This window comes from Geotrypetes seraphini, chromosome 7 (genome assembly GCF_902459505.1).
Source record: "Geotrypetes seraphini chromosome 7, aGeoSer1.1, whole genome shotgun sequence".
Lineage (NCBI taxonomy): Eukaryota > Metazoa > Chordata > Amphibia > Gymnophiona > Dermophiidae > Geotrypetes > Geotrypetes seraphini.
In genome coordinates, this window is record NC_047090.1 from 10048124 (window position 1) to 10060956 (window position 12833).

Genomic DNA, 12833 nt, shown 5'->3' on the forward strand with positions numbered 1-12833 from the left:
TTAGATTCAGAAGTTTTACTTGATCAGTTTTCTAGACTCTTTCACACAGTATATTCTGGTCTATCGTTTACTGTTTATTCACAGATTTGCTCTACCGCATTCTCTGCGGTCAAGTCAACACAGTTTACAATATAACATAGCTAAAACCAGAAACAGAAATAAAGGAACTTAACATAAGAAAGAATGAAACTTGTCTACTTAAAAAAAAAAAAAAAAAAAAGACCCACAACAACCAAAAACTGAGTACAAGTAAGGGAAGGGAAGTATGAGATTTATAAGGGTAATTCAGGCAAAAAGAAGAAGCAGATGAGAGGCAAAAGGTCTTCAAATAACATTTGAATTGTGAAAATGGTGGTCCAGATCTTACGTAGGAAAGAAGAACATTCCAGAATGTGGGAGTCTGAAAATTCACGGACTCTTATTCTACATTTCTTAGTTGATCTCTTTCCTTCTTCTCGAAAGGGCATGCAATTCAAGCCCATTAGCAATGCTTATGAAATTATACTTAGAGAAATGCTGGTTTCACTTCAGACCCCAGGAAGAAACCTCTGTGTACCGGAGCATGAGAAGAACCAGCAGACCATCCTGGAAGGTGATAGAAGGTTTCATTAATGTCATGCACCACTGCTCGACATTTGTCATATGGCAGATCTGAGTGTTATTGTTCTGTTTTAAAAGCAGCCAAAGAATACGAGGAATTATAGATTGGAGGATTAGAACATGAACTTGACAACACTGTGACTCATGACTGTATAAAGGAAAGAACGATCCAGGCCTTTCGTTTATGATAGGAGAGCAGTGTTGCATCCATTACAAATGTATGATACAGAAAATGCATTTGACGTGACACTGTGTCTTGTCAGATTAATGTATCTGCTCCTTAAAACCCAAATCACATTCAGTCACTGAGTCCACATTTCAGCTGTATTACCAAGCAATGAGATTTTGGGCTCTGCTCCAGCTAGCGCTGTCTCTATGTATCCTCAGGCCTAGGACCCAGGCAGGGCCAGTGCTCCTGCTCCAAGACTGTAGTGAAAATACCAGCACTGTTACTCTGACTGATTGGGCAAAATGATATGTAACTGATGATTTCAGTGGGTCTGGAACAAAATCATAAGAACATAAGACTAGCCATACTGGGTCAGACCAATGGCCTATCTTGTTTCCACAGTGGCCAATCCAGGTCACAAGTACCTGACAGAAATCCAAATAATAGCAAAGTCCCATGCTACCGATCCAGGGCAAGTAGTGGCTTCCCTCATGTCTGTCTCAATTGCAGACTATGGACTTTTCCTCCAGGAACTTGGCCAAACCTTTTTTTTAAAGCAGCCCTGGTGCAGTGATCACAAGTACATCGAATAGAAGGTGGGCCCACAACACATAACATGGAAAGTGAGAGCTCCTCATACCTTCCACTTGATCCAGCCACACTGTACAATCAGAAATATTTATTCCTGAACCCAAAAAGATACACAACCTGCTGCTGGGCTGAGGTAGATGAAGAAGCAAGTCAGGAACTCGCCTGAAACAAAATGACAAATTAAATATATAGGAGACCTTATATTTAATACGAGGTAGGATAAGCATCCATTGGTTATCATCTTCCCAGTCTCCTCAGACAACTTAGCCGTTATTGACGATAATAAAGTAAAGAACGTCTGATAGACTGATAAGGCAATTCAAAATCTCAAAATATCTGGAATAATAGCACAAACTTTCTCCGATTAGGAGGGTAAAATACTATGGGGTCTTACTAAGGCACAATAATCGATTTAGCACACCCTAAAGACTAGCACGAGCTAAATTGGTTATCGCACCTTAGTAAAAGGACCCTCTGTATCTGCCTTGCAATGCCAGCAGTATTTGGAGACCCAAAGACCCACCTTAAAGGTTTTCCATCAAGCCCAGTATCTGCTTCCAACAGTGGCCAACCCAGGCCCACTGGTAACTGCAGGAACCCAAGAAGCAGTGGCTTTCAAGAACACAACCAAGACTTCTCCAAAAACCTCTCTCTTGAAGAATAACAGAATCTAATGCGGAATTACAAGGAACTTAAAGAGGAAAAGCCTCAGATCCCCCCCGTCTGTTGCATCAGCCTATTGTCACAGACTAGAGAAGGACAATTCGCCTCATCGGCTAAAAAACAGTTCTTTGAAGTTCATCATATTTAAACCTCTCAATTTTTCCAAAGATGAAAATCTTGCAAAATCTCTCAATAATTCCTCAAAGTCCGCTGTGCTTCTCATTCAAACAAATAGTATTTTATTGCAACTGAGTCCCACCGATGATGGCCAACCAGTGTTTCGCTTAGAACTGCAACAGGGCAAACAAGATCTAACACAAAAACACTAACCCCAACCCCTAACCCCTAACCATGTTTCAAAAATCAGTGCTTAGATACCATAATCTCCCATTCACAAGAGAACTCTCTCTGTGTTCACTGGTGTGGATAGCTCTAAGCAGCGGCTTTCCCCAGGTCTACGTTAATAGCGCAGTATGGACTTTTCTTCCAGGAATTTGTGCAAAGCTTTCTTAGGCCCGGCTATGCTAACTTATTTAGTGCATTCTCCAGTAATAAATCCTGTATTTCCCCTGATTTGCTCGATATCTGATTTTGAGAGGCAGGTTTCTTTACCAGTACCAACTGCAATCTGCTCTGCAGAGACGTCCGCATGTGTCTTCTCTAAGAAACAGGACATATGTGGTTTTGTCCAACGCTGTTGTAGTTTAAAAAGATTTTAAAAGCTAATTTGTTTATGCAGGCTTTCTTTTTTTAATGCTTTTGATGATAGCACTGTGTATAATAGGACAGGAGGTAATTCCCCACATGATAAGAATGGTTGTATTAATTAGCTTTCCTGAGATGGATGATTCTAGAGGCTATTATTAGCACGTCTCTCCATGCACAGCTCTGGCGTCTTATCTTTTGGTCTTCTGCTTATAAGCTAATTGTCTGTGAATGGTTCTTTTATCTACATTTTTTTGTAAGCCACTTAGGGCTCCTTTTATCAAGCTGCGAAAGGCGGTTAACGCGCGGAATACCGCACGTTCAACCGCCCGCCGCGCTAGTCGCTAACGCCTCCATTGACGAGGCGTTAGTTTTTAGGCTTGCCGGGGGGGTTAGCGCATGATGAAACGTCCGACGCGCTAACCCCCCCCCCGTAGCGCACCTTGATAAAAGGAGCCCTTAGTTTTTGGCGGGGTACAATTTAAATAAGAATAATGAAATTTTCTCTTTAATCTTTCCTCATCAGAGAGCTATTCCCCCTCCCCATGTGTCAGTTTTATTTCTGAATATTTACCAGGGGATGTCGCCTACGGTATAAATCTTTATGAAATAGCTAATGAAGTCTAGGATATAACTACTTTAATCTTTATCAAACAAGGAATTCAGCCCAATATATGAATCTTTAACAAACATGGAAAGTTGCTACGCTTTGGGTTTGTCCACCATAAGAACGGGCTACTGGGCTTGATGGACTTTTGGTCTGACCCAGTAAGGCTATTCTTATGGTCTTATGTTCTTTGACTGGTGTACAATGTTTATTAAACAGGGAATATACCTCATATCAGTCTTTATCAGACAGGAGGAATGGATTGACTCATTGAATTCACGAAAACAAAAAACTGCAAAGCAGAAAAGCCAAATGAAAATCTCCCTCCCCCAAATGTTCCAGTGACTCTAAGGAGGCGTCCTATATTTAATGAGTTTGAGCATTTGTGTGCATTAGAGATAACCAGCAAGATGAGCCTAAATTTGAACATGTTTATTGCTGACAGATGTGCACTCTGGTGTCTGGTTATTGAATTCTCAGCAGTGTCTCTGGAGATATAGCTCCTAGGCCCAGAGTTTCTCTTGACTTGCCTTGTAGATGATCTTTCTGCTTGGCAGATTGATCGGGTTGCACATGAGCTGATTTGTTTGCGCCTTGTGGGGTAATTGGGCAGCACGATCAGAAGAAATAAGGTTGGTGATGTCTGGCCCTGCCGGTAATGAGATTTGGAGCTGAATTTCTCCTACCTGTGTCGTGTTGTGTTTTCTAAATGCAGCTGGCTAGTATTTTAATTTTAAAAAATAACTTCTTTAATTTGTTTCTCAGAATGAGCAAGTCCTCAGCTTTTTACTTGATGAGCCCGAACACGGGAATCCTGGAGATCTGTTCGGCATGGGCCCAGGTATGTACACGTCTCAGAGTTGTGTGTAAGGCAGTAGTGGCAACGTCAACTCAACAGGTATCATCCAAACTGCATAAATGAACCCAAACTGACTTACAATGCATTCCGAAAAGCAATAAAAACCGCCCTATTCGACAAATTCATTGACTAAAACAGACCTCCCTTAAACTAAAACAAACCCCCCCGTAAACGCTATTCAATCTCCCAGGAAGCTCCAATTTTCATGTATTCTTTACCCATGGAACTTAAATTAGTATGTAACTTGTATATGTAACTTTTCTATTTTAGGCTCCTTATCATTCGCTGACTGTCCAGCCTTCTTACAATGTGAATCGCCTAGAAGTCGCCTGACTATGGCGGTATAGAAAAATAAAGTTATTATTATTATTATTATTAAAAGTCGGAATGCAACTGGGTCACACGTTGGTTCATGTTATTATATAACTTCCTATTTTGGGAATGTATTGAGCCACAGAAATAGCCCAATATCCAAAGATCTTCATGGGAAAAATGCTTGAGTACCTGATTGTAAAAACCGCTTAGATAACCTTGATAGGCGGAATATAAAAACCTAATAAACTTGAAACTTGTTAACCCAGGTCACAAGGACCTGGCAAGATCCCAAAGAGTAGCAACATTCCAGAGCTGAGATTGTGATGTCATAATGCCTCATTCCACCAATGCCTAAGAGCCAACCTCAGCAGTGATGTCACAATGGCTTGATCCATCAAGCCCAGTATCCTGTTTCCAACAGTGGTTAAGAGGGACAGAGAGGGAAAATGCTTGAGTACCTGATTGTAAAAACCGCTTAGATAACCTTGATAGGCGGTATATAAAAACCTAATAAACTTGAAACTTGCAACAATAAGGCTTCAAGAAATACTGGGTTCTGCCCCATGGACTTTTCTTCCTTTTCCAGAAGCTTTTAGTACAATTGAGACTTTTTCAGACTTAGACACCAAAGTGGCATCTGTACAACGAAGACTTAGAGGAAACTGGAAGTGGTGTAGGGAGTGATGATTTCTTCATGAGGGGCCTCTGAAAAGTTCTCAGCCCAGCCAACAAAGTTGGAGCAGACTCCATTGAGGGTTATACGCTTAAGTCCAGTGATTTTCCACTTTTTTTTCGTTCTGTTGGAAAAATATGGAAGAAAAAAGTGGAAAATCGCTGGACTAAGCACATAGTCGTCGATGGAGACTGCCCCAACTTCGTTGAGGGATAAGTCTTCTAAATGGAGGGAAGATTGATCTGTCTTCCTGACCTTTTTTGTGAAATGTCAGATGTTGTAGAAATGATCGTTTCATGGTTCTCCTTCTAAAGACTTCCTCCCCCAGCTTCTAACATTTCCTGTGGTTTAAAAGATGTTCATTCAAGGGAGACAACTTTGGAGCAAAGGTGTGCTTTGCCACTAAACCCCCTTCCCCCAGATATTTGGCTGCCTCATTGCTTGGTCATTGCTTCACTTGCACTAGTACAACCTCTAGTCCCCCCCAAAAATTGTATGCACTGCCCCCATTGCATGCAAATAGCTCTCATCCATGTGCATTGTGGACTAGAGGTCTGCACGGGAACGGGGATCACACAGGACTCCCATGGAAACCCCACTCTGGCCCACGGGACTCCCATGGGGTCCCCCCCCCCTCTTGCCAACGGGACTCCCACGGGGATGGAAGGCTTTGGAAGCAGGGTTCGTCCATATAATGGACACGTCAGCCTTAGTAAAAGAGGGGGTTTATAAGTTAATTACCTGAACAGAAAACAAAAAAAGGGTTCCACCAAAGAGATTCCACAAGGAAAATAGCAGCGCAAACACAAAAGAAACTGTGGAATTGATGATCCTGTCAGAATTAATTGCTGCTTTTTATGGGGACAGGCGGGGATGGAGGTAATTCCTTGCGGGGATGGGTGGGGACGGAGAGGATACGGGTGGGGACGGGTGGGGACGGAGAGGATCCTGGCGGGGACGGGTGGGGACGGAGAGGATCCTGGCGGGGACGGGTGGGGACGGTGAGGATCCTGGCGGGGACGGGTGGGGACGGAGAGGATCCTGGCGGGGATGGGTGGGGACGGAGAGGATCCTGACGGGGACGGGTGGGGACGGTGAGGATCCTGGCGGGGACGGGTGGGGACGGAGAGGATCCTGGCGGGGACGGGTGGGGACGGAGAGGATCCTGACGGGGACGGGTGGGGACGGTGAGGATCCTGGCGGGGACGGGTGGGGACGGAGAGGATCCTGGCGGGGACGGGTGGGGACGGAGAGGATCCTGACAGGGATGGGTGGGGACGGAGAGGATCCTGGCGGGGACGGGTGGGGACGGAGAGGATCCTGACGGGGACGGGTGGGGACGGAGAGGATCCTGACGGGGACGGGTGGGGACGGAGAGGATCCTGGCGGGGATGGGTGGGGACGGTGAGGATCCTGGCGGGGACGGGTGGGGACGGAGAGGATCCTGGCGGGGACGGGTGGGGACGGAGAGGATCCTGACGGGGATGGGTGGGGACGGAGAGGATCCTGGCGGGGACGGGTGGGGACGGAGAGGATCCTGGCGGGGACGGGTGGGGACGGAGAGGATCCTGGCGGGGACGGGTGGGGACAGAGAGGGGTGGGATTTCTGTCCCCGCACAACTCTCTATTGTGGACATCCTGGCAAGATTAAGGAATGAGAACTACCAGGAGTGGGCTCAATCTACAGTAGGTATGCCATGCCATGCCTTTATATATTTATTTATTTCATTCGTTTTCTATTCCGTTGTCCCCGAAGAGCTCAGAACCTACGTAGTATACAGTTAACAGGTTAAAATTTGCTCTGGATTTGCCATAATTTCGGTACAAGTTTATGACACAAGTATTATCCTAACTTGACACATACTAGGGGTCTAATATGAATATACAGTTTACCATAGTTACACTGCAAGATTTCCTTACGTGACACATACCAGGATCCATCAGACAAGGGCGGGGGTTTAGGTGAAGAGAGATATTTATATTGCTTGCCTAATGTTGAGGAGTCCTTCAAGGGATCTGATCAGCGAGGACAGTCGATTCCAGAGTCTGGGAGTAGGAACCGCCATTTGGCGGTTTGCAGTCGAAGGACACGACCAGGGGGCATTTTGAGGCGTATTTCATCCTGGGAGCGGAGGGCAGTGGGAGTCGAGGGGGGATGTCCCCCCCTTCCCACTCCTCCCCCTGCCATACACACGTCCCTTTCCTTCCCCCATACCATTTTAACTTCGGCACGAGTAGCCACCAACTTGCTGCCCGCACCGGCTTCGGCGCTCTCTCTGGCCACTTCCGGGACCCGCGCCTAGGAAATGACATCAGAGAGCGTGCCGAAGTCAACATGGGCAGTGAGTTGGTAGCTGCTCACACTGACATTAAAAAGGTAGGGGAACGGGGCACGTGCATGTGTGGTGAGGGCGGGGGAGGGACACCACACTCACCCTCACTATACCACTGGCGGGGAGGGACCTGTTCGGCACATACAGAGGAAGCTTAGCCATCATGTTGCCCAAGACCTTGAAGACTGAACATATGGCTATGGGTAGCCAATGAGCTGATGCTAGAGCCTGGGAGACAGGGTTGCATGCATCTATAATAATAATAGTAATAATAGCTTTATTTTCATATACTGCAATACCACAAATAGTTCAGCGTGGTTTACAGAGGAAGAGACTGTATACAGACAGCGATAATACAAGAAACTTTCAAAATTACATTAGCATGTTAAGGTTAATCGAGTTTGTTTTAGGAATGCATCGAGGCAGAGAAATTTGTCAAAGAGATAAGTTTTGATCGACTTCCTGAAAGTTTGATAAGAAAGTTGGTTGGAATGATGGCGTTCGATCAAGGAATCTCTTGTAGATGCAGCCCTTCAAGGATGGAAAGGCGACCAAGTAGGCACTACGAGTGCAGGTTGTGCCTGGATAATTCGGTTTTGAAGCAAACTTAAAGATGACCCTTGCTTCCACAGGCAGCCAGTGTAGATTTTGTAATACTCGGTTTGCCAAGCTCTGTTAACCACGCTTGGAATATGTTGTGTCTTGCCATCCCTGTCCTGCCATGCCATGTTTGCCAACATCTTGTATAAAAACACTTTGATATGTATGTAAAGTTGTAACCCTAGAAGGACAGGATCTAATACCAAAGAAATAAATAAATCTGGAGCAGTAAGTGAGGGTTTGTCTGGATTCTAACGGAGGTGTTTGAGTAAATGTGGTTAGTGTAGGGATATTTCGTTATCTTGCCTGTAGGGGGTTCTGGTATAACAGGAATTTGGAGTTTGCTATATTGGTTTGAAATGCACCTTTTTGTTGAGTTTATCTCCAAATTGTCTGATAGTGAAGAGTTGGTGTTGGTGTTGCTGAGGTGATTCGAGTGTATTTATTGCCTACAATACCTACAACGCTCTCCAGTGCCCGGTTAGGGCTGAAACTCCCAGCTGATCCCTTGCTGTGCTCCGGAAAGAGAGCTGGAGCTGTCCAGTATCCAAAATCCTAACAGTAGGAAACCCACTCTCATAATGATTTAGAGTTTCTTACTTATATTCTGCCTCTAAACAAGGCGGATTACAACAAACAAATACAAGTTAAAAATAAAGCGAAATAAACATATCGGAAACCATCAGAATTGCCAATTCATATAAAAAGGCATCAACCATCATATTTCATAAGAACATAAGCAATGCCTCCACTGGATCAGACCCGAGGTCCATCGTGCCCAGCAGTAGCTCCCTATCTATACCCCTCTATCCCTTTTTCCAGCAGGAAATTGTCCAATCCTTTCTTGAACTCCAGTACCGTACTCTGTCCTATTACGTCCTCTGGAAGCACATTCCAGGTGTCCACCACATGCTGGGTAAAGAAAAACTTCCTAGCATTCGTTCTGAATCTGTCTCATTCCAACTTTTCCGAATGCCCTCTTGTTCTTTTGTTTTGAAAATTTGAAGAATCTATCTCTCTCTACTTTCTCTATGCCCTTCATGATCTTGTAGGTCTCTATCATGTCTCCTCTGAGTCTCCGCTTTTCCAGGGAGAAGAGCCCCCAGTCTCTCCAATCTTTCAGTGTATGAAAGGTTTTCCATGCCCTTAATCATTCGTGTCGCTCTCCTCTGGACCCACTCAAGTATTGCCATATCCTTCTTAAGGTATGGTGACCAATACTGAACACAGTACTCCAGGTGCGGGCGCACCATTGCCCGATACAACGGCAGTATGACTTCTCTCGTTCTGGTCGTAATACCCTTCTTAATAATACCCATCTTACAAAACAGATGATGCTTTAACGATTTTTTAAATTTATACAAATCTTTTTCCGGCTTGAAGCATTCTGGCCGCCTGTTCCACTCAGCAGGTCCCGCCCATAGGAAAGTACTAGATCTCATAGTCTGTACATGTGATTTCATATGAGTTGGAATAACCAAATTACAATGTGTAGCAGAGTGCAACGGTCAAGAGGGCACATAGGGCGTCACAGAATCCTGTAGGTATTTTGGTGATAAACCAACCATAATGACTTGTACTCCATGAGATGAAATATGAAGTAACGTGTTCATACTTCCCAATCCCAAAGAAAGTTCAAATAATAGAATTTTGAACAACTTGTAACTCGGGAAATAAAAGCATAAAAGTTCCTCCATAAACAATGTGTTTGAGAACTTCACATTAATCATGGTTGAAATCATGAAAGCCTTTGCCTGCACCACTGGATCCACTCTCTACTCTGCTGGTACTTCCACTGGGCGGAGAGATGAAGATTTTCAGTGGGGTACGGCATGCATGCTGTTATTCTGCCCCTTCTGAATCTTAAATTCGCACAGGCAGCCCAAGCAGAATCGGAATCGAGCAGATGCTGGAGCCGCATCACGTGCGTTATCTCCTGGGCTCTGACATACCTGTGTTGGACTGATAATGAAATATTGTATAACCAGTCTGAACATGATTTGAAAGTGTCACTGAGTAGATGGTTTTACAACGTAGAAGTAAATAATCAAATGTTCTAAAATCATGGCAAATAACAGCAGTGCATTTCTATCCCTGATCCAGGCCCTTTTCTTTTTGGCCTGGTATTTTTTTCCTTCTCTTTTTTCTTCCAGAATCAGGCATTATCAGCCTTTTCTGGAACTCTCTGAAGATTTTCCCCCTATTTCCCTTCCACGTTTCCTAGATTGTAGATTGCAGCAGAGGTCCTGAGGCCAGAAGCCATACACCTGGCCTCCTTCAAGGACCTCACGTCAAGAGCTCTAAATCCTGTTGCTCTTAATGAGAGATTGGGAGCCAGGCACACGGTCTCTTTCCGGGACCATGTATCGAGGGCTCCAAATACAGCCACCAGATGTTATTGATCCAGAAAGAGGCAATTTGGAGGTCAAACTGGGCACTGCAACTGAGCTACAGGATCGCCCAGCTGTCCACATTTCATAGCTAGAATGTCCCTCATCTTGTACCAGTAGATGTCTGGACATTGAATAATAAGGAGGAGCCCATGTGGGGGCACCACTGCTATTAAGATGTTCACACCATTATCTAGAGGATGACCAGAAAAAGTTCAGAGAGAAAAATCATTGTTCTAACTTTGTCCAGAGAGCGATCTGGATAGTGGGTTTGACTAGCATCGCTACCTGAATGTTGATGACACTCCCCACTCTGTGTGGATACTCCGTGCCACATACTATCCAGACAGAGGCAGTGAATATCTATGAAACAAATGTCGACCTGGTGGTTCATCACCTCATAAGAACACCTGGATCAGACCAATGGTCCATCAAGCCCAGTATCCCATCTTCACAGTGGCCAATCCAGGTCAAGGGTACCTGGCAAAAACCCAAATAGTAGCAATATTCCATACAGAATCCCAAAGAGTAACAAGGTTCTGGAATCCCAAATAGTAGCAACATTCCATGCAGAATGCCAAAGAGTAGCAAGATTCCAGAATCCCAAAGAGTAGCAAGATTCCAGAATCCCAAAGAGTAACAAGGTTCTAGAATCCCAAAGAGTAGCAAGATTTCGGAATCCCAAAGAGTAGCAAGATTCCGGAATCCCAAAGAGTAACAAGGTTCTAGAATCCCAAAGAGTAACAAGATTCTGGAATCCCAAAGAGTAACAAGATTCCGGAATTCCAAAGAGTAGCAACATTCCATGCTATCGATCCAGGGCAAACAGTGGCTTCCGCCATGTCTCTCAATAACTGACTCATTCTGCACATTGTTACACCTTCATGATGTCCTGTTAGCATATGCAAATGTCTATTCCTATTCTATAATATTACGCAGGCAGTATTTCAACTAAATAAAAGTCTGTTGTTACTCTTTTAGGTCATAAATTCACTGGCAAGGAGCCTGGAGTCCAGTTACACATTTCCTATGAGAAGCCAAGGTTGAAAATATTGCTGAAACACTTGAAGAATATTGTGAGTCAAAGAGGAGTTTTTGCTAATTGCATGTCCGTAAATGGTTTAGTTAGTTAGTTATCCTCTTTTTGATGAAATGTACTCTAGGTGATGTACAACAAGAATATGTCAAACGCAAGCAATAGCTAATGACAGCAGTAAAAATATTCAGATAACAAAGCAAAGTACAGTGGTGCCTCGCACAACGAACGCTGCACACAACGAACTTCATGTCTTGATTCACACAACGAACTTCGTTTCACACAACGAACTTCACACAATGAACTTCGTTTCACACAACGAACTTCGTTTCACACAACGAACTTCGTTTCACACAACGAAGTCGCCCGAGCTGCCGATGTATTGCATCCTTCCGCGCAGGCACTGCAGGCAGTCGTTAGTCACTGCGCTTAACTGCCCTCTCTCACAGCCCTTCGCCTGGCTCCCTGTGCAGTGGCGGACCGTCGGCTCGCCTCCTTTTATGGAGGGGCCCGGCGCCTACTGCTGATGCGTTGGGGGGGGCGGAGCTACTCTCGCCGCTTCCCCGATGCTAGAAAAAAAAAAAAAAAAGAAAAGTTAAGTCCCAGTTTTTGCCACTGAGACTCTGCCCTCTCTCACTGTATACAGTCGTCCTTTTAAGATAAACTCAATATTTTTTATATATCATGGCTTCTAAAAAAAGCAGGAAGGTGATTTCTGTTGAAATGAAACGGGAAATAATTAGAAGGAGTGAATGTGGGGTAAAACAGTGTGACCTCGTCAAAGAGTTTGGCCTCAGCAAGACCACCATTTTCACCATTTTGACAAATTTATCTTTTTTTATGTCATCTTAGCATATTTTATGCTGCAGAACGAATTATTTTTTTTAACATGTATTGTTATGGGAAAACGCGTTTCATATAACGAACTTTTCGCATAACAAACTTGCTCCTGGAACGAATTAAGTTCGTTGTGTGAGGCACCACTGTATGTCGACACAATACGCAATGAAACAATTGAATCGACAGCCCAGGTTGTAAGCAAAGAAGGAATCCAAAGATAAGTTAGAGGAACAGGAAATAGGGGTCTAATTTCAAAGAAGTTACTCATCAAAGTCAGAAAGGTTCACGAATATGATCTTGGCTTGGGTAGACATGATATGTGTGTGTAGGGGAGGGGGGGATGTTGCTCTGACTTGGTGGTCTAGCATTGACGCGGATCTTCCTACACTACAATGGGAGTTCCTGTTGTAGTCTTGTGAGACCACGGGAACTCACAGCATGGGGCAGGAGTG

General features: G+C 44.4%; 1 protein-coding gene across 1 annotated transcript in view; it reads left to right on the forward strand.

The window, feature by feature from the left end:
- PIK3C2G (phosphatidylinositol-4-phosphate 3-kinase catalytic subunit type 2 gamma) overlaps window positions 1-12833 on the forward strand; it is a 144905-nt gene that overhangs the window by 110381 nt on the left and 21691 nt on the right. Inside the window, 2 exon segments of the mRNA XM_033952383.1 lie at window positions 4101-4176; window positions 11487-11581. Of these exon segments, the coding sequence (XP_033808274.1) occupies window positions 4101-4176; window positions 11487-11581 (171 nt within the window).